This window comes from Pleurodeles waltl, chromosome 4_1 (genome assembly GCF_031143425.1).
Source record: "Pleurodeles waltl isolate 20211129_DDA chromosome 4_1, aPleWal1.hap1.20221129, whole genome shotgun sequence".
NCBI lineage: Eukaryota > Metazoa > Chordata > Amphibia > Caudata > Salamandridae > Pleurodeles > Pleurodeles waltl.
In genome coordinates this window covers 910959362-910980173 of record NC_090442.1, presented here as the reverse complement: position 1 = coordinate 910980173, position 20812 = coordinate 910959362, and the positions used below count along the sequence as shown (strand labels likewise).

At 43.6% G+C, this 20812-nt stretch overlaps 1 protein-coding gene across 3 annotated transcripts in view; it reads left to right on the top strand.

Moving 5' to 3' along the window:
- PHTF2 (putative homeodomain transcription factor 2) overlaps window positions 1-20812 on the top strand; it is a 489158-nt gene that overhangs the window by 387132 nt on the left and 81214 nt on the right. For all 3 annotated transcript variants that reach the window (XM_069229666.1, XM_069229667.1, XM_069229669.1), the window contains 3 exons: window positions 4449-4577; window positions 5516-5788; window positions 6479-6610. In XM_069229666.1, the coding sequence (XP_069085767.1) occupies window positions 4449-4577; window positions 5516-5788; window positions 6479-6610 (534 nt within the window). The remainder of the gene's footprint in view (window positions 1-4448; window positions 4578-5515; window positions 5789-6478; window positions 6611-20812) is intronic.

Genomic DNA, 20812 nt, shown 5'->3' with positions numbered 1-20812 from the left:
TCCCTCCAAACGTCCCACCGAAAACACACAATATGTCAAAACAACATATAGATCTTCTAGGACTAGAAGTTCAGGCATTGCTACAGAAAGAAGCAATAGAATTAGTACCAAACCAACAGAAAGGAACAGGAGTTTACTCTCTGTACTTTCTCATACCCAAAAAAGACAAGAGTCTGAGACCTATATTAGATCTCAGAACATTAAATACCTACATCAAATCAGATCACTTTCACATGGTGACATTACTGGACGTAATCCCACTGTTCAAACAACAAGACTACATGACAACACTAGACCTAAAGGATGCATATTTCCATATACCGATACATCCTTCACACAGAAAGTACTTAAGGTTTGTATTCCAGGGGGTACACTACCAATTCAAGGTGTTGCCGTTCGGAATAACAACTGCGCCAAGAGTTTTTACAAAATGCCTAGCAGTCGTAGCTGCACATAACAGAAGGCAGCAAATACATGTGTTCCCGTACCTAGACGATTGGTTAATCAAAACAAACACGCTAGAACGGTGTTCACAACACACAAAGTATGTCATAGAAACCCTCCACAAACTAGGTTTCTCAATCAACTACACAAAGTCACACCTTCTGCCGTGTCAAACACAGCAATACTTAGGGGCGACAATCAACACAGCAAAAGGGATTGCCACTCCAAGTCCACAAAGGGTTCAGGCTTTTCACAATGTAATACAGGCCATATATCCAAAACAAAAAATACAAGTCAAAACGGTGATGAAACTCCTAGGCATGATGTCCTCATGCATAGCCATTGTCCCAAACGCAAGGTTGCACATGCGACCCTTACAACAGTGCCTAGCATCACAATGGTCACAGGCACAGGGTCAACTTCTAGATCTGGTGTTGGTAGACCGCCAAACATACACCTCGCTTCAATGGTGGAACAGTATAAATTTAAACCAAGGGCGGCCTTTCCAAGACCCAGTGCCACAATATTTAATAACGACAGATGCCTCCATGATAGGGTGGGGAGCACACCTCAATCAACACAGCATCCAAGGACAATGGGACAGTCAGCAAAAACAGTTTCACATAAATCACTTAGAACTATTGGCAGTATTTCTAGCGCTGAAAGCATTTCAACCCATAATAAGTCACAAACACATTCTCGTCAAAACAGACAACATGACAACGATGTATTACCTAAACAAACAGGGAGGGACACACTCAACACAGTTGTGTCTCCTGGCACAGAGAATATTGCATTGGGCGATTCACAACCACATTCGCCTAATAGCACAATTTATTCCAGGAATTCAGAATCAGTTAGCAGACAATCTCTCTCGGGATCACCAACAGATCCACAAATGGGAGATTCACCCCCAAATACTGAACACTTACTTCCAGTGTTGGGGAACACCACAAATAGATCTAGTTGCAACAAAGGAAAACGCAAAATGCCGAAACTTCGCATCCAGGTACCCACAACATCAGTCTCAGGGCAGTGCGTTATGGATGAGTTGGTCAGGGATATTTGCTTACGCTTTTCCCCCTCTCCCACTCCTTCCATATCTGGTAAACAAGTTGAGTCAAAACAAACTCAAACTCATACTAATAGCGCCAACATGGGCAAGACAACCTTGGTACACAACACTACTAGACCTCTCAGTAGTGCCTCATGTCAAACTACCAAACAGACCAGATCTGTTAACGCAACACAAACAACAGATCAGACACCCAAATCCAGCATTGCTGAATCTAGCAATTTGGCTCCTGAAGTCCTAGAGTTCGGACACTTAGACCTTACACAGGAATGTATGGAGGTCATAAAACAAGCTAGGAAACCTACCACTAGACATTGCTATGCAAATAAGTGGAAAAGATTTGTTTATTACTGCCATAATAATCAAATTCAACCCTTACACGCATCTGCCAAAGATATCGTAAAATACTTACTACATTTGCAAAAGTCAAAGCTAGCTTTTTCTTCCATTAAGATACATCTTACCGCAATTTCAGCTTACCTGCAAATTACGCACTCAACTTCACTGTTTAGGATACCAGTCATAAAAGCGTTTATGGAAGGCCTAAAGAGAATTATACCACCAAGAACACCACCAGTTGCTTCATGGAACCTCAACATTGTCTTAACACGACTCATGGGTCCACCTTTTGAGCCCATGCACTCTTGTGAAATGCAATACTTAACATGGAAAGTTGCATTTTTAATTGCCATCATATCTTTAAGAAGAGTAAGTGAGATTCAAGCATTTACCATACAAGAACCATTTATTCAAATACACAAGCATAAAGTAGTTCTACGAACAAATCCTAAATTTTTACCAAAAGTCATATCACCGTTCCACTTGAATCAAACAGTAGAATTACCAGTGTTCTTCCCACAGCCAGATTCTGTAGCTGAAAGAGCACTACATACATTAGACATCAAAAGAGCGTTAATGTACTACATTGACAGAACAAAACTAATTCGAAAAACAAAACAATTATTTATTGCTTTCCAAAAACCTCATACAGGAAATCCAATTTCTAAACAAGGCATTGCTAGATGTATAGTTAAATGCATTCAAACCTGTTATCTTAAAGCAAAAAGAGAACTGCCTATTACACCAAAGGCACACTCAACTAGAAAGAAAGGTGCTACCATGGCCTTTCTAGGAAATATTCCAATGACCGAAATATGTAAGGCAGCTACATGGTCTACGCCTCATACATTTACTAAACACTACTGTGTAGATGTGTTAACAGCACAACAAGCCACAGTAGGTCAAGAAGTACTACGAACATTGTTTCAAACAACTTCAACTCCTACAGGCTGAACCACCACTTTTGGGGAGATAACTGCTTACTAGTCTATGCACAGCATGTGTATCTGCAGCTACACATGCCATTGAACGGAAAATGTCACTTACCCAGTGTACATCTGTTCGTGGCATTAGTCGCTGCAGATTCACATGCGCCCACCCGCCTCCCCGGGAGCCTGTAGCCGTTTAGAAGTTGATCTTGAACATTTGTAAATTTGAAAATATATTACTTTAAACTACATTATGTACATACGTATTCACTCCATTGCATGGGCACTATTACTAGCATACACAACTCCTACCTCACCCTCTGCGGGGAAAACAATCTAAGATGGAGTCGACGCCCATGCGCAATTGAGCCGAAATGGGAGGAGTCCCTCGATCTTGTGACTCGAAAAGACTTCTTCGAAGAAAAACAACTTGTAACACTCCGAGCCCAACACCAGATGGCGGGATGTGCACAGCATGTGAATCTGCAGCGACTAATGCCATGAACAGATGTACACTGGGTAAGTGACATTTTCCATATATATATATATATATATATATATATATATATATATATATATATATATATATAAACACACACATAATATAATATAGGCAAACATTCAAAATGTGCAATATGCAAATATTCAAATAAACGGGACATGCCAGATATAAAATTGACTGTAAAGTTGTTTGTCCTTCCTTTATGTCTGACGTGTCCCGGTTTTTGCTTCCCAAAATCTGGTCACCCTATCAAGTGATAAAGGGAATTAATGGTTCAGGAATATTTTTATATTTTTTGGACATTGGGATTTTTAAACGCATGTTTAGGTTTTTGCTAATCGAGTTTTGTTTTGCCAGCCCATGGAAGATGTGGTGGTGTTCTCTCTTGGGGGAGGGTCTCCGGATTGTTAGAGGTTTAAATTGCCCTTATTCTTCCATATTGTGTGTCACTTCTGATCAATCCCTTTCCCAACTAGGCTTATTTAATATTTTGAGTGTGAAGTCTGGAGAACTGTTTTTTTTAGTTTTAATTTGCTCGTTGTTTTCGGTAACATTGTACTTGAGGGGGAGCCGTAGTGGGAGTGAGGGCAGAGATCAGCAAAGCACGGTTCAGTCTGCAGAGCTTAGCCCTGTGTGCAGTTCCTGCGAACGTGGAGTATGAAGGGGTGAAGGTTACCAGAAATAGCTGCAAGTATTCAATGGGTGGCTTGGCTATGCGTTGGGCAGTATGTGATATAGGGGGTGAAGGACATGGCTGAGTGTTTACAGAGCATGATCCAGTGTGCAGGTTACGACTCCAGATGTGAAGTGTTGTTGAGCAGGTGCAGAGTTGGTTGACGAAGTGGTCAGTGTGTCCCATGGTATCGAGAGTGTGAGGGAAGATGTGTGATGGTGGGTTAGAGTGTGCAAACGTTACATGTACTAAGGAAAACATGATTACTTGGTAAAAAAAAAAGTGCTTCATAGAAATTTCTATTTGAAATCGGTGGACAATTGTTCAGCATTTGAAGAATTTCGACTACAAAATGATTTGAAAGTATGACCCTAATTTACCTATTTGAGCTGTCAGTGGTTTTCCCTTACTGAGAATTATCTTGAGTTCTGTACCCCTTCGTTAGGGACCCCAGTTTGAACCTGTCTTTTTTCATTCTTTTTCTAGAGTCATTCCCCTTGGCTTCATAGTTCCAAACCGGGGTTGGAAAAAGTGAGTGCAATTGTATGGGAAAGCAATGACTGTAAGAAAGCGGATATGTCAGTCCTTGAAATCAGCGGAATGATAATGAACAGAGTAAGTTGGTCTATGCAAGGAGTTTCTCGATTTGCTTTTAAGCTCCTGAATCAAAATGGTTTTATTTATGAGTATTTTGCAGTTTTTAATTTACAGATTACTTTGTAGTGCTGAATGTCTCTCTTGGTAGACCTAAAGAAACGGTTTTGCCATTTGTGCTTCATGAAAACATACCCATCATATTTTATTTCCGTCATTAGTAGAGCCGAATTCAGAGGCTGCACTTGCCACTTTTTTAACGTGTCCAGTGTCATATTTCACTTCCTGAAATGTTCTGCTTCAATTTTAATATTTCAAGGTAGTTTGATATTATTTAGTGCCTTAAACTTAGTCCAGCTTTCCTGCAGTGAAATGTAGACTTACTCCTGAATTAGTGTGATAAGTGAAAAATGTATTAGATTACGAGGTGTGAGCTGTAAAATATTTCCAATTCAAACCTCGATTGACTGACAGTTGAAGTAATATAATAGCCTCCTGGGACACCAGCCTGAATAGAAAGTCTAGAAGTGTCATTGGTGCATAACAGAGATGGCCTGCTTTGCCCCCACCAAACCACTATGAACATTATAGTTTGAATATTGCATCTATGAAGCGGATCGCCTACTTGAAGCCAGAACGCTTCATTGACATGATGGACTACTAGCTATAAACCTGATTTCTTTCTTGACGTATTGGTCTTTTACCAGTAAAGAGAATGGTTAGGCACAGTACTGCCCTGCAGAGACCTCTCCTCCTTCATGATCCGTTAGCAAAAAAACAACAAAAAATCAGTAGTGGAGTGACTCAGGTGAATACGTTTAAATAAAACATCCTAAAGAAAATTACTCATTTAAAAGGTGAATAGATTTTTATAAAGGTTTCTTCATAACTCAAAGTGCATTACCATTTGTTTACTTTCATGTTTCTTCTCATGTGTTTCCCTTTCTTTCCCCTTCTAGGTGAACAGCTATACACCAGGAATCGGATATCAGATTTTTGGAAACGTGATCACCTGTATTTTAGGTTTAACTCCATTTGTCTTCAGGTTATCTGAATCTAAAGACCTTGAACAATTAAGTACACTCCCTGCTACAGAAATCTACTTTATCGCACTGGGTTCAAGCTCTGACCATCTGGTTATTTCCATGGTCCTGATTAGTTTTGTGGTCCGTACATCCCTTGTATGGGTTTTCTTTTTTCTGCTTTGTGTCGCAGAACGAACGTACAAACAGGTCAGTAGCACAGCCGGCTTTGTAATGCTTTAAAGTTACATTATAAAACATTTGACCTATGAATGTTTGATAAAATATACTTTATGTGAATTTTAATATTTTTAGACTTGAGGCATTTCAGTGGTTGAACATCCCCAGTGCTGTGTAAATTATCATCCTCCATCTTCTCTTTAACATGGCCTCCTTTATTTATCCTCCAGTGCAGCTTGTGTGTGGTGCAATTACTATGTAGTTGAATTAAAGAGATGTTATATCTCTTGCCTGCAATCTCAAAGCACTTAAAATTGGAGTTCAAGTTGCCTTCTTCGCATTGCTTCATACTTGCGATGCTCACAGTCATAGTCCTTAAAAAATAGTAAGTTAAGGCATTTGGAAAAATGTATGTTTTGTTATGGACAGTTTTAATTTTCTTGTTACTTCAAGAGAGAATAGTCCATGGCACTGTTTCTAACTCAGATCGTTTAGCCGGTGTCATTGATTTTCTATGGTAATACTCGTTTTGTGATCTGAAGCATTCATGTGCTAGTGACAGTAAGGACTTCCCCATATTTATACATCTTATATGTCTAAAGCGTGAAAATATATTGATTAGATAGCACATGTTTTTGTGTTGTGACCTGGACCCAATAAAGCAACTCATGCTTCCGAACGAGTAGCTCAGAATTACATTCTACGCTTACTTTTTTGTAGAGATTACTTTTTGCCAAACTGTTTGGTCACCTGACGTCAGCTCGACGAGCCAGAAAATCAGAGGTTCCTCATTTCCGCCTGAAGAAAGTGCAAAATATTAAAATGTGGCTTTCTCTACGGTCGTATCTGAAGGTAAAGTGTCTTACAGTGCTGTGTTGAATAATTGGAGAATAACTTTTGATGTAATTTTTAACAACATGCTAAATCAGGTAGAAGGTACATATTTGAAATGAGCTAACACTTGAACATTTTTAACCCTGTTTTTCTGTCCTAGCTGAAGCTGTACGTGCAAAATGCAGCTTACCTGTCTCTTGCGCTCATGAGAAGTGCCCTCAGCCAAAGTATAGCAGTTCTTTAATGGTGGTCTTCTCAGTGCAATGAGGTATTATAAGCCTTGTCACATTCTTTTACGTGCACTAGCCAGTTAATATGCAAATTCTGATGGTTCCCTCATACCTGCCCGAGTTCCTATGAAACAGTAATTTGTTTCATTTCTGCCCAGTTATCTCTGGATTGGAAATGCTGTTAGCGTTTGGAGTGGACTGATAAATTGAAAGTGAAAGGAACAAAAAAGCAACTAAGCAATCAAAAGAGGAGTGGCAATGGGTCCCTTTGGTAAATGTTACCATGTGCCAGCAGAAGACCGAGGATACTAGAGGGGATTTCATTCGAATTGACAGTTTTAAGGGAGGATTGAAATTTATGAATAATCTGTTGTATGTGTAGCATATAAATGTCAAGGGCACTATCGATTTTAGTTTAAAAAAATAAACTGCTGACCTAATGGATACTAATGATAGCATTGTATATAAAATACAGTTCTTAGAAAATATTGTAAAGGGACTAACCATAGCTCACTGTCAAATATCTACAACACATATTTAAAATGTATGGTAAGTGCTCTTGTTTAAAAGAAAAATGTGTAGTACCACACCTAGTTATTTCTCTAGGCTCCTTTTTTCCTCTGGTTACTGCTGTGAACCTTATACTTTTGCTGTATCACATGGGTTTGCATTGCTGTGTTCAGATATCCAACTCAGTTGGGAGCTCATCATATAGATTCACCTATTCCACAGAATACATAATATTGTAAATAGATTGTAAAGGGTTTGCTTAGTTCACTTTGCATCCTAAAAGACATGGATCTTTGCATTTTAAAAGACATGGATTCTATCATAAACAAGCATTGGCAAAGCCAATAGGTGTCGGCAGTGCCTAAGCTATTGGCCTTTTCAATGTGGATATCTTTTAGCCATGTTGTCTTGCTTCACATTTGCTGTTCAGCATGGCAGAACGTCGCTGAAAAAAGCGCTATCATGAGGCCAGTCCTTGCCACGTCATAGTGCTTTTTTGCAGCAACACACTCTTCTAACTTGCTGCTAATTTAAGAACACTATTCTCAACCAGGAAACATGGTTTAAAAATACCTCCTGGCTAACTTGGATCTTTTTTTATATGGCAGAGAGGTTCGCTTTCTCCTTCACATCCCATGGTCATTGTTGGAGGCAGCACTCTAGTGATAGAGGGCTTTCCTGAGGGAAGAAGGAAATGCTTCATAATGTTGGCGGTAGTGAAATTAGCATCACTCAGGGACTTGTTATAGGTATTTTAATGGGCTTTAACTCAAAGCTCCTGGGTGCCCACAGTGAGGACGGAACAGATGTAAACATTGGAAATGGCACCCTGAGTCTCTATTCGGTAGAGCGGTCTAGAGCTGAGACCTAAAAATGACCCACAAGTCACCTTTAGGCATTGGCCCATACCCAATGCCAGTGGCGCCGGCAGCTTTAGGAGGGAGGGGGGGCAGGCGGGAAGCACACACACACACACACACATTCTTTCACACACAGACACGCACGCACGCATATCCATTAACAACACTCGTAACATTCAAACATGCATGCACCAAACATTAATTTTAAAACATCTCACACACTCATTCTTTCACACACGCACGCACATCCATTAACATTCATAACATTAAAACATGCACGCACTAAACATTCATTTTAAAAGATCACACACACATTCTTTCACACACACACGCACGCACATCCATTAACAACATTCATAGCATTCAAACATGTACGCACCAAACATTCATTTTAAAACATCACACACACACACACACACACACAGTTACCTTCAGTCTCGAGGTCCCAGGAGGGTTGGGACTGATGCCTTCCCTCCCAGTCAATGAGGGAAGGCAGCAGTCCCAGCCTCGTCACCAAGTGGGATGGGGTCAGTGAGACTGCTGACCCCACCCCACCCCACTCCGTGACGAAGTGTCACTGATTGACACTCGCCCTGGGCACTTCAGGGCTTAAACCTGAAGCGCCCAGGTTGAAGTCAGTGGGTGACGCTCTCCTCGTCACCCAGGGGAGGGCCTTGAGGCACCTGTGCTGAGCCGAGGAGGGCACACCCATAAGAGCTGTGACCTCCTCAGCCCAGCAAAGTTCAGCTCCGGCAGCAAGGAGTCTGCGCAAATCGCGCATGGCTCACTCCTGGCTGTCTGAGCTGAAAATGAAGAGTGTCTGTCAGGCTGAACTTTGTTAAGCCTGACAGACACTCTCTTCCTGAGGGGCAAAAGGTGGGTGGGGGGGGGGTGCCCCCCCCCCCGCCCTAAAGGATGGGCCGTGCCTGCCCAATGTCCGACTGCTGACCTTCCCAGTCCGACCCTGAGCCCCGTCCTCAAGTACCCTCCTTGTGCATACTTTCGCTTTTCCGGCACTCTAGGATGACCCAAGAATGTGACATTCCACAGGTTGGAACCACATACAAAATAGAGAGATACAGTAGAGAGCTTAAATTTCCAAAGATTATCTGTGAGAGTTTATCCAGGCCAGGATTTTGTGTTGCATTCTGTGAGTTGTAGTCCCGTTCAGCACATGGTAAATCCAGTAATTTGAGTCCTAAAATGCAAAATTTTGGACTGGATAGGCTACTCACCATGGGTATGGGATAATACAGAGCTGTTATATACAAACATTTAAAAGGATATAATTGGCTGCCTTAAGCCCCATGTGTGACGCCTTTAACCAAGGTGGATTTAAAAGCTAATAATAGCACTTTGCACGCTCGTTTTTAAACCGACTTTTACAATGTTAGAAACTAACCTAAAGGACGTCACGTGTGATATGGAACTGCTTGAAAGCTATAATTATTAAGTGAGTGCAGACATACTGTCGGCAGATGTGTACAAATGAAATGCGTTTTGTCTGATTCGTTGGTGCGCTGGCACTTTGCATGAACTTGCTCAACTGTTAAAAAAAAAAAAACGTAATTGTAAGACAGAATTCCCAGGTCAGTATCCCGTGGGCATTAGGACCCTGCGATACAAAGTCCGTTAAAAGGACTATAATTTGTTCCATTGTAATAAGAAAAACTGTACAAATATTGGCATGCAAAGATTTAACAGGCCTGCTTTCTTTCGTTAACGACCCCAATGCCTCCTTCTAGCCGACAGGACAATTTGCTCATTTATTGCAACTGTCAACAGGTTTTCTATGCCCAGGAAAAATTAGTTTGTGGAAGAAACAGAAGATCATCGACAGTCCTTTCAGTAAGGGTTTTAGACTTAACTCCGTCCAAGAAAGCTTTCACGTCCTGCGTCCTGGGCGTTCTTTCAGCGGCTGATGCAGGTTACATTTCTCTGAAGGCAGCGGTGCCCTGCCCTCATCTATGGCAGTGGATTCCCCTGCTGCCTAGCCTCGGCTGTGCCATGGCAGTCCGCGCTGACGGTAGGCCCCAGCGGCTTCCTCCCTCCGTCTTTGGGTGCTCTGTGTAGCTGCTCGCAGCTTTGCAGCTCATTGCACGTTCTGCCTTGTGTCCCGTGCTCTGGCTGTGTTTGCAAACAATGGACATGGTGTCGCCAAACTGCTTCCTGGATAGTTTCAGCAGTTGCTCAAGCTTTCCACATTTGAAATGTTCCTCTGTTTGGCTTTTTGTTCAGCCTACCACTGGTAAACGAAGCTCTGCTGACAGGCGGACGCAGGCTGCCGGCTCGGCTTGGCGAGCTGGGCCTTGTGTGACATGCTCCTAGCCGGCACAACTGACCTGCAGCACAGGCTCCAAAAGTTATCAGAACCACTGTGTCCCACACAGTAATGTTCATGTGCCCCACACAGTAATGTTCAAAGGACAGGTGGTGGAGCTGGTGTGCCTGTTCCGCACTATTCATCATAAATATGGATCTAGCTAACCCGTTTATCCGCACTGAAGGGGCCCAGCACTGTACAGTAATGCAAGCATTTTCCTCTGGTGGACCCACAGCATGGAAACAATGTGACAGAGGATGCAACCGCCAGCGTTTAATCTTCTCACGACGGTCACCCATTTAAAAAATAAAAAAGTGTTCCGAAACCATGCTTAAAAATGGTCGCTGCAGAACTTAACTGTAGTTGGCCAGTGCTCTCGGGGAGGGCAAAACACCGGAAGAGGCATGACGTATGCATGCCCTTCATGAATGGTGATGCTGCAAAATAGAGCGACGATGGTCGCAGCAAATGGAAAGGCTGTGGCGGACTGAAGATCACAGTGTAGATCACATCAGTCTCGGTACGAGCCGAGACCTAAAAACAAATTTCTCCGATGCTAAAAGTGCTTGCAAAATACATTTTTGCATTTGTACAGTTTTTCAGATATATTTAGAGAACCTGATACCACACGTAGGTTCTACTAGTTTGTATTCTGTCAATGATAACAATTTATAATTAAAGTAAAAACTGTTTAATTTGCAGTGTTTGGGGCGACCAATATTATTATGATACTTAACTTCAGGTTCTTCTCAATAAAGTCACTGCAAAAGATGGAGAGCACGTTCTCCGTTCAAACCGCTCGAGGTGAGAGATCGCTAACCCTTCGGAGGAAGGTTTGTATCTCTCTCCAGATCTAGTCCAATCTAGTTGTTAAGAACACCTAAAGGAAAATATGAGATCAGAACACTAATGGAAGCGATTTATAACACTTGAAACATTGCTAAAGAAAAACTAGAATACACATGCATTGCGTTTGTAGTGAAAAAGGAAAGACACATGGCCATCCACTTTGTAATAATACAAGGGGAATTATATTCTTGAATATTTCAGAATTGTACAAAAACTAGCATGCATTGTCAATGCCAATAGGTCTGACCTTTGAATAAAAGTGCCTCCTTAGCCAATGGAGGAGTTAGACATTCAATAATCCATCATATGTGCATTCTGTCACTACAGCCTCTCATGCATTCATTCATCCACCCACTGATTCCTTGCATTCACCCACTTACACAACAATAGTAAACTCACATGCAACAAAATATGGAAGATAAATTAAAAGAATAAAAGTATGTAATGAAAAGGTGTTGCTGCCTAACCACTATAAGGCATATGCTTGTAATAATAAATAAAATGTAACATGGCAGCAAGTTGCCATCTTGCAGTGGTATTGTTCATGGTGCTTCGTTGTTTTGAAATGTCAGTGTGGCCTCCACGTTTAAAACCACTGTTTTGACCATCTTGGAATTGTTAAACCATACAGCTATGGACTATACCATTTCATGCTGCTGGTTTGATCTAGAGGCTGTTGCCTTGCGGAATGTGGCACATTGCAGATGAGATAAACGCCAAGCAAGCATCCTGTTGGCATGTCTGGGGAGCTGTATTAGTCTCTAAAAATAATCGAAATTAAACATTCAGAAGGAAAGAAATGAGAGGAAAATATGAAAAAGTGCCAGTGTCTGAAGTGGATGACTCATTGTCCCATGGTGAATGTTATCATGGCTGCAAGCAGAGTGCTTCAGACAGTGACTCTATTGTATTGACTCTATTTCCCTGTGCATAACAGCATTTTTCTTATCTGATTTATTTCCTACTCCTTTCATTTCCAATATATGTGGATATTTGTAATGATTCTTTTCATGTTTTTTATTGCAAGATCCTGTAACACCTTCTGAATATATTCTAGTAAGAATTGTTACAATGCAAATCTTCAATCCCTTAGAGTTTGTCAAAGAGGGTAATCAACACCAAAATAGTTGCCTACAAAGGTGATCTGTGAGGTTTCATATAACAAAATACATATCTGCAGGCTTAATAAAGTATAATAACACTCTTACCTTACAGACTTATTGGCTTTAACAAATGTGCTTCATAATAAATCAGACATGTTGCTTTTATTCTGACTTTTATAAAAAAAAAAAAAAACAGATCAGAACTATGTAATCTGTCAAAACCTTTCTCACTGAACCAATCAAGCTTACAGTCTTTCATTACCTCAGTCCTACTGTATTGAGCATAGGCTTTCCCATAAGACAACCATCCAGCACACTGTAATAAAATCACAAATATATAGAAAAGTGCACTTGTCCAAACCATTTAGAATCCTACTAAGGACTAGCACATTGCAATCTTCTATCACCTGCCTATTTCCGTTAGCACATTCTTGTCACAATAAATAAGTCAGGCCTGCTGTCTTTATCATAGTTTTTAAAATAAACATACCAAACCTTTGAAATCCGACCTAGTTTTTCCCAGTGAACCTATAAGAGTATAGCCTTTACAACCAGCGTGACACCTAAACCAATAAGCTAGTAACCATCATGCTTACAGTTATAAAATTTCAAATATGCACACAATTATAGTTGGCAAAATACAATGCAGCCCCTTTCAAAAGGATCTAACAAAGATTAGCTTAATGAAAAGTATTTGTCACATGAGATGATGATCACCAAAACCCTTGCCTTCTATGGTAATCTGTGAAGTTTTACGTAACTGAAAACCTGTCTACACTCTGTAACACAGAGTGATGATAATCCACATTCAAAGACCTATTGGATTTAGCAAGTGCTTTTAACAAAAAATAATTCAAGCCTTTTGCAACCCAAACCTCATCCTGTTACTATAAACTCCCAATTAAAACTTCTGGATTCCTCCCTCCTCGATCCCTCCATTACTCTATTCAATCCAACTAACAAGCTCACATATCCTCTGCTCAATTTAACTCATACTAATACTGTACTAACAAATTCACATATCCTCCACTAAAATTAACTCCTACTAGTACTAATACTGTGTTCATATTTCCCTATAATAATCCACCGCAAATCCTTTTGGGTTGCAGAGTAGTGCGCTACTCGATGAAAAGCGCTTTGACACCTCATCAGGGGGAGTAAGCGCTATATAAATACAATTTACTAAGGTGAAACAGTTCTGCATTTAAAAGAAATACACTTTTTGAATTTTGAGAATTTATCATGTTTTTACATGTTTGGTGCAGGATGTCTTTTACAAATGAATACATTCCTAAAGTTAAGCGGTGCAGGACACCCTAGTTGCTTCCTTTCTTTAACTGCCTTTAGCATTTAAATAAATGTTTTTCCATTTATTTAACATCCTTTTAAAGTTAGTACTGAGTTGAGTAAACAGCAGCCCAGTGCTGTTATTTCCAGGGGACCACATGTAAAGGTCGGGAGGGCGGCAGGCAACCCCCTAAGCTGTACTTTGAGTATCACTGGTTAGAAACTAGAAGGTAAAACATTGTTCCTGGCATGGTGAAGAAAGAATGCAGGCAATCAAAGCACAAAAAATCCTAGCATTATATCTACGCCCATATTTCACAATAGCCCTGAGGGATCTTATTAGGAGAGAAGAGTCATTCTAAACTCAGAGGAAGACAGAGTCTTTAATCAGGCTTTTGCATGAAAGAAGAATTGTGGGATCGCAGATGGCATCACAGCTACTGCACCATCCAAGGGACAAAGTGAGTATCTCAGTGGACCTAGAAACAAAAATCGTATCAATCATCGCATTTTTATTGCGTAGCACTATCACCCCTAAGGGAATCTGGGCGTTGAGGGTGCAGTGTCTCCGTTGAAGAGCCATGTCTCGAGTCTCCTTCAGAAATCCACCAAGGAGGGAGCTGTCCGGAGGTGGAGGGGCAGGTTGTTCCAGGACTTGCCTGCAATGTCAGAGAAGGAGCGTCCCTTGATGCAGGTGCGATGGACGTGTGCAATGTTGAGCGTGGAGGGGCACAGTTGTCTTACTGGGATGTGAAAGCTTAGTCAGTGGTTAATGTAGGAATGCTCTTGGTTGTGTAGAACCTTGTACGTGAGTGTGAGGATCTTGAATTGGCATCTCCTTTGGATCTGGAGCCAGTGGCGGTCTCTGAGGTGATGGGTGATTGTAGGAAGTTGGCTCTGTATGCACTATTTCAAAGTAAGGAATAGTATGCACAGAGTCCAAGGGTTCCCCTTAGAGGTAAGATAGTGGCAAAAAGAGAATACTAATGCTCTATTTTGTGGTAGTGTGGTCGAGCAGTAGGCTTATCAAAGGAGTAGTGTTAAGCATTTGTTGTACACACACAAGCAATAAATGAGGAACACACACTCAGAGACAATTCCAGGCCAATAGGTTTTTGTATAGAAAAATATATTTTCTTAGTTTATTTTAAGAACCACAGATTGAAATTTTACATGTAATACTTTAAATGAAAGGTATTGCAGGTAAGTACTTTAGGAACTTTGAATAATCACAATAGCATATATACTTTTCAAATAAATCACATATAGCTATTTTAAAACTAGACAGTGCAATTTTCAACAGTTCCTGGGGGAAGTAAGTATTTGTTAGTTTTTGCAGGTAAGTAAACCACCTACGGGGTTCAAGTTTGGTTCCAAGGTAGCCCACCGTTGGGGGTTCAGAGCAACCCCAAAGTTACCACACCAGCAGCTCAGGGCCGGTCAGGTGCAGGGGTCAAAGTGGTGCCCAAAACGCATAGGCTTCAATGGAGAAGGGGGTGCCCCGGTTCCAGTCTGCCAGCAGGTAAGTACCCGCGTCTTTGGAGGGCAGACCAGGGGGGTTTTGTAGGGCACCGGGGGGGACACAAGTTAGCACAGAAAGTACACCCTCAGCAGCACAGGGGCGGCCGGGTGCAGTGTGCAAACATGCGTCGGGTTTCCAATGTAAATCAATGGGAGACCAAGGGGTCTCTTCAGCGATGCAGGCAAGGGGGGGGGCTCCTCGGGGTAGCCACCACCTGGAGTTCCGATCTTTCAGGTCCTGGGGGCTGTGGGTGCAGAGTCTTTACCAGGCGTCGGGATCTGGGAGTCAGGCAGTCGCGGTCAGGGGAAGCCTCGGGATTCCCTCTGCAGGCGTCGCTGTGGGGGCTCAGGGGGGCAACTCTGGCTACTCACGGTCTCGTAGTCGCCGGGGAGTCCTCCCTGAAGTGTTGTTTCTCCACAAGTCGAGCCGGGGGCGTCGGGTGCAGAGTAGCAAGTTTCACGCTTCTGGCGGGAAACGCAGTTGTTTTAAAGTTGCTCCTTTGAAACAAAGTTGCAGTCTTGGGTGAACAGGGCCGCTGTCCTCTGGAGTTTCTTGGTCCTTTTAGAGCAGGGCAGTCCTCTGAGGATTCAGAGGTCGCTGGTCCCTGGGGAAAGCGTCGCTGGAGCAGTGTCTTTAGAAGTGGGGAGACAGGCCGGTAGAGTTGGGGCCAAAGCAGTTGGTGTCTCCGTCTTCTCTGCAGGGTTTTTCAGCTTAGCAGTCCTCTGCTTCTTAGGTTGCAGGAATCTGAGTTCCTAGGTTCAGGGGAGCCCCTAAATACAGAATTTAGGGGTGTGTTTAGGTCAGGGAGGGCAGTAGCCAATGGCTACTAGCCCTGAGGGTGGCTACACCCTCTTTGTGCCTCCTCCCAAGGGGAGGGGGTCACATTCCTATCCCTATTGGGGGGATCCTCCATCTGCAAGATGGAGGATTCCTAAAAGTCAGAGACACTTCAGCTCAGGTTGCCTTAGGGGCTGTCCTGACTGGTCAGTGATTCCTCCTTGTTTTTCTCATTATCTCCTCTGGCCTTGCCGCCAAAAGTGGGGCCGTGGCCGAAGGGGGCGGGCAACTCCACTAGCTGGAATGCCCTGTGGTGCTCTAACAAAGGGGGTGAGCCTTTGAGGCTCACCACCAGGTGTTACAGCTCCTGCAAGGGGGAGGTGATAAGCATCTCCACCCAGTGCAGGCTTTGTTACTAGCCACAGAGTGACAAAGGCACTCTCCCCATGTGGCCAGCAACATGTCTCGAGTGTGGCAGGCTGCTAAAACCAGTCAGCCTACACAGGTAGTTGGTTAAGGTTTCAGGGGGCACCTCTAAGGTGCCCTCTGGGGTGTATGTTACAATAAAATGTACACTGGCATCAGTGTGCATTTATTGTGCTGAGAAGTTTGATACCAAACTTCCCAGTTTTCAGTGTAGCCATTATGGTGCTGTGGAGTTCGTGTTTGACAGATTCCCAGACCATATACTCTTATGGCTACCCTGCACTTACAATGTCTAAGGTTTGGCTTAGACACTGTAGGGGCACAGTACTCTTGCACTGGTGCCCTCACCTATGGTATAGTGCACCCTGCCTTAGGGCTGTAAGGCCTGCTAGAGGGGTGACTTATCTATAGTGCATAGGCAGTGTGAGGTTGGCATGGCACCCTGAGGGGAGTGCCATGTCGACTTACTCGTTTTGTCCTCACCAGCACACACAAGCTGGCAAGCAGTGTGTCTGTGCTGAGTGAGGGGTCCCCAGGGTGGCATAAGACATGCTGCAGCCCTTAAAGACCTTCCCTGGCATCAGGGCCCTTGGTACCAGGGGTACCAGTTACAAGGGACTTATCTGGATGCCAGGGTGTGCCAATTGTGTAAACAAAAGTACAGGTTAGGGAAAGAACACTGGTGCTGGGGCCTGGTTAGCAGGCCTCAGCACACTTTCAAATCAAAACTTATCATCAGCAAAGGCAAAAAGTCAGGGGGTAACCATGCCAAGGAGGCATTTCCTTACAGTGATGCTGGAGCATTTGGGGAGGTTTAGGATGAGTCTGGCTGCTGTGGTCTGTAAAGTCTGGTTTCTTTTGTGTAACTGGGTGGAAATTCTGGTGTAGAGAGCATTGCCATAGTCGAGGTGGCTTGTGACCAGTGCGTGCTTGATGATTTTTATGGTGTCAGTAGGGATCCATTTGAAAATTAGATGGAAGATGTGGAAGCAGGAGGAGGCGACCTAGTTTACTTGTCGATTCATCGACTGTTGAGGATGATGCCGAGGTTTTGTGCATGGTCTGATGGAGTGGGTGTTCTGCCGGCCACCAGCTATGGTCCCATATGGAGGTGTTACTCCAGAAGATCAAGACTTCTGTTTTGTCGGTGTTTAGTTTGAGGCAGCTGCCTTTTATTCATATTGGTATGGTGGTCATGGCATTGCAGAAGTTCCTTTTGGTGTTTTGGGGGTCCTCAGTGAGCGAGAGGATCAGTTGGGTGTCGTCGGTGTAGAAGACTATTGAGTCCGTGGGATCTGACAATGACTGCAAGGGGGGGTCATGTAGATGCTGAAAAGAGTGGGGCTGAGAGAAGATTCCTGGGGTTCCCGCAGGTGATGGTCTTGGGTGCGGAGGTGAAATGAGAAAGGCGAATGCTCTTAGTGCGGCCTCAGAGGAAGGAGGCAATCCCCTTGAGGGTGTTTTGTTGAATGCCTTTGTGATGGAGTCTGTTGAGGTGGGAGACTGTGTAGAAGGCCGCGGAGAGGTCCAGGAGAATTAGAGCAGCTGTTTCTCCTTGGTCGAGGAGGGTACTGATGTTGTCCGTGGCAGCGATCAGTGCTGTCTTCGTACTGTGGTTGGCCTGGAATCCTGATTGAGAGGTGTTGAGAAGGTGGTTTCGTTCATGGTGTTCAGTGAGCTGTTGGTTGAAGGCTTTCTTGAGTTCTTTGGCAGGGGTGCAGGGAGATCAGTCTGTAATTTTTAAGGTTGTTTGGGTCAGCAAAGGGTTTCTTAAGAAGAGGTCTGACCTCTGCATGCTTCCATCTTTCCAGGAAGGTTGCAATGGAGATGGAGGTGTTGAGGATGTTGATTGATCCCATGCTGATAGTGTTGGTTCCAAGGTTAAAGAGACCATTGGGGCATGGGACAGTGGGTGCCCCTGAGTGGATGGACGACATGATGGGTGTGCTGGTCTGTGTGACTATTCGGGAAGAGGTGGTTATCGTGTGGTTCCTTGCTGTTTAAGGGAGGTTGTCTTAGCTGTAAGTGGTGGGCTGGGGGTCAAAGTTGTTGTAGATGGTGGTGATCGTGCTGTGGAAGTAGTCTGAGAGGGTGCCATAGAGCTCCTGGGATGGGTGAGTGGTGTTCTCTGTGGCTGTCAGGTTAGAGAATTCCTTGATGATTTTGAAGAGTTCTTTTGTGTGGTTGGCTGCGGTGTCATTGTGAGCAGTGATTGCTGCTCTCTTGGCAGACTTGATGTGGCGGTGGTAGTTGTTAAGGACTGTCTTACGAGCTGCTCTGTTAAGGGGGTCCTTGGTCATGCGTCATTGTTTCCCGAGTCAGTGGTAGTTGCGGTTAGAGTTTCTGAGCTCCAGAGTGTACCAACTTGCTTGCTTGTAGGTGTTGTTATTTTTTGCTGGTTTCAGCGGGGCGACTGTCGGTGTATCTGCTAATCTAGGTAGTGAAGTTCTGGACCGCTTGGTTGAGGTCTGCCGTGGGCTTGGGTTGCAAGGTGCCCCGGGACTGTGTCCATAGTGTCTCGGTAGCCTTGCCACAGCTACGGATAGGGGTCCTGTGGTGCTCGGAGATAGTGTGCTGGGTGTCAGCGATGTTGAAGTAGACAATGTCGTGGTCTTGGTCCAGGTGAGTTCAGTGACGTGGTTCAATTTTATTCCTTTCGCTGAAAGTAAAGATGGCGTCAAGTGTGTGACCGGCCTTGTGTGTGGTTAAGAGACCAGTTGGGTGAGGCCTATGTTGCTAATGTTCTCCAGAAGAGAGGTGGAGTTGGTGTTGTTGGTGTCATCAAGTTGGAAATGATGGTCACAGAGTAGGACGCAGTGAAGGGAGTCTTGCATTGTGGTGTTGGAATTGGTCTGGAGTTGAAAGTTAAGGTCTTGTTCCATGAGGAGCGTTGGGTAATCGGTGATGGTGCATTGGATGGTTTCCTTGAATGTGATGGGGATGCCTCCGCTGTGTTTGTTGATGCGGTCTTGGTGTATCATTTTGAAGCCATCAGGGGTGTCCGTGGCGATGTCTGGATTTGAGGAGTGGTTTAGCCATGTTTCGGTGATGAAGGCGACGTCCGGGTCGTAGGTGGGGATGGTGTCCCAGATTTCTGTAGTGTATTTGAATAAGGAGCGTCGTTGAGTAGGGTGCACTGGAGAGGTTCTGGGTTGTGAGTAGCCCTCTGCGCAGGTATGGTGCGGATGTCAATATGGGCAGGTGGGCCCGAGTTGTGGGAGAAGCAGCAGTGTTAGCAGCTGAATGGTCCTTTGGTTGATCGTGGGGAGGATGTGAAGCAGCTGTTGCGGAGTCTGATATTCAGCGCCTGGAGTTTTTTTGTGATATAGCGGTAGAAGGTGGGAGGACCAGGGGTCCTGGTGCTGTGCACGGTCCAGGTGCAGACGGGCAACAACGGACTTGTCTTTGGTGCACCTTTGGCCAGCCAGCGACCTCCATTAAATGTCCTGAGAGGTGGGAGGGGCTGGGTGGAAGCAGCAAAGGTGGGAAAACAGCATCAGCAGACACGAGCAAAGAGGAATGCGGGATGAGCTGTCAAGCACATATTCAGCTACTAGTACATCTTCCTCATTTGTCAACATGTTCTCTTGTTCAGCTGCCCTAATTCCAGGATCTTGTGGGTTTCTGTCCTTCTTTGAAACATAAAAAAAGCTCAAAGGCACTCAATAAAGAGAGAGGAGATAGCCTCACAAACCCAATAAGAGAACAGTTAATCCAATGTCATCTCCCTTAACATATTCACCTCTATTTACCAAAAACTAATTTCGGTTAGGTTAGCAAGTGAATAAAACATTTGCACTGTCCAGTAGTAACAGTGAATGGCGTCAGTGGCTCAGGTATACTCAAAGCCTACAAGAAAAATCCTGTGACAGAGAGGAAGAGAATTCACACAGCTGGATTTAAAGTATAATCCTGATTCCAGTTACTTTACCTTGCTCTCTGCCATCAAAGGAACACTTCACGGATCCGAATTTTCAAAGATCCAATGGGATAGGGGCAGTATATAAATACCTCAGCAGGTTCATCTCAAAGCTCCACTGTCATAGGCAACAAAGCAAGAGAGAGTCCAAGATTAATTACTGAACAATGGCTATGATGGTGACATTTCAAAATGGTTGGAATGCATGAAAACATGGGCAACACCATGCATTGTAAAAGGCTGACCAGCTGAAAAGCAACCCAAAAGAAAGGAAAAAATAGCTTAAGTTGTTAAGTCATACCCACCTTGCAGCAGGAAGCAACTAACTATTTGGCTAGGATGGAAATGCCATCAAGAAAAAGTAAATCAGGAAGTGAATTTGAAATTAAGTTATGAGAACATAAGCTCTAAACC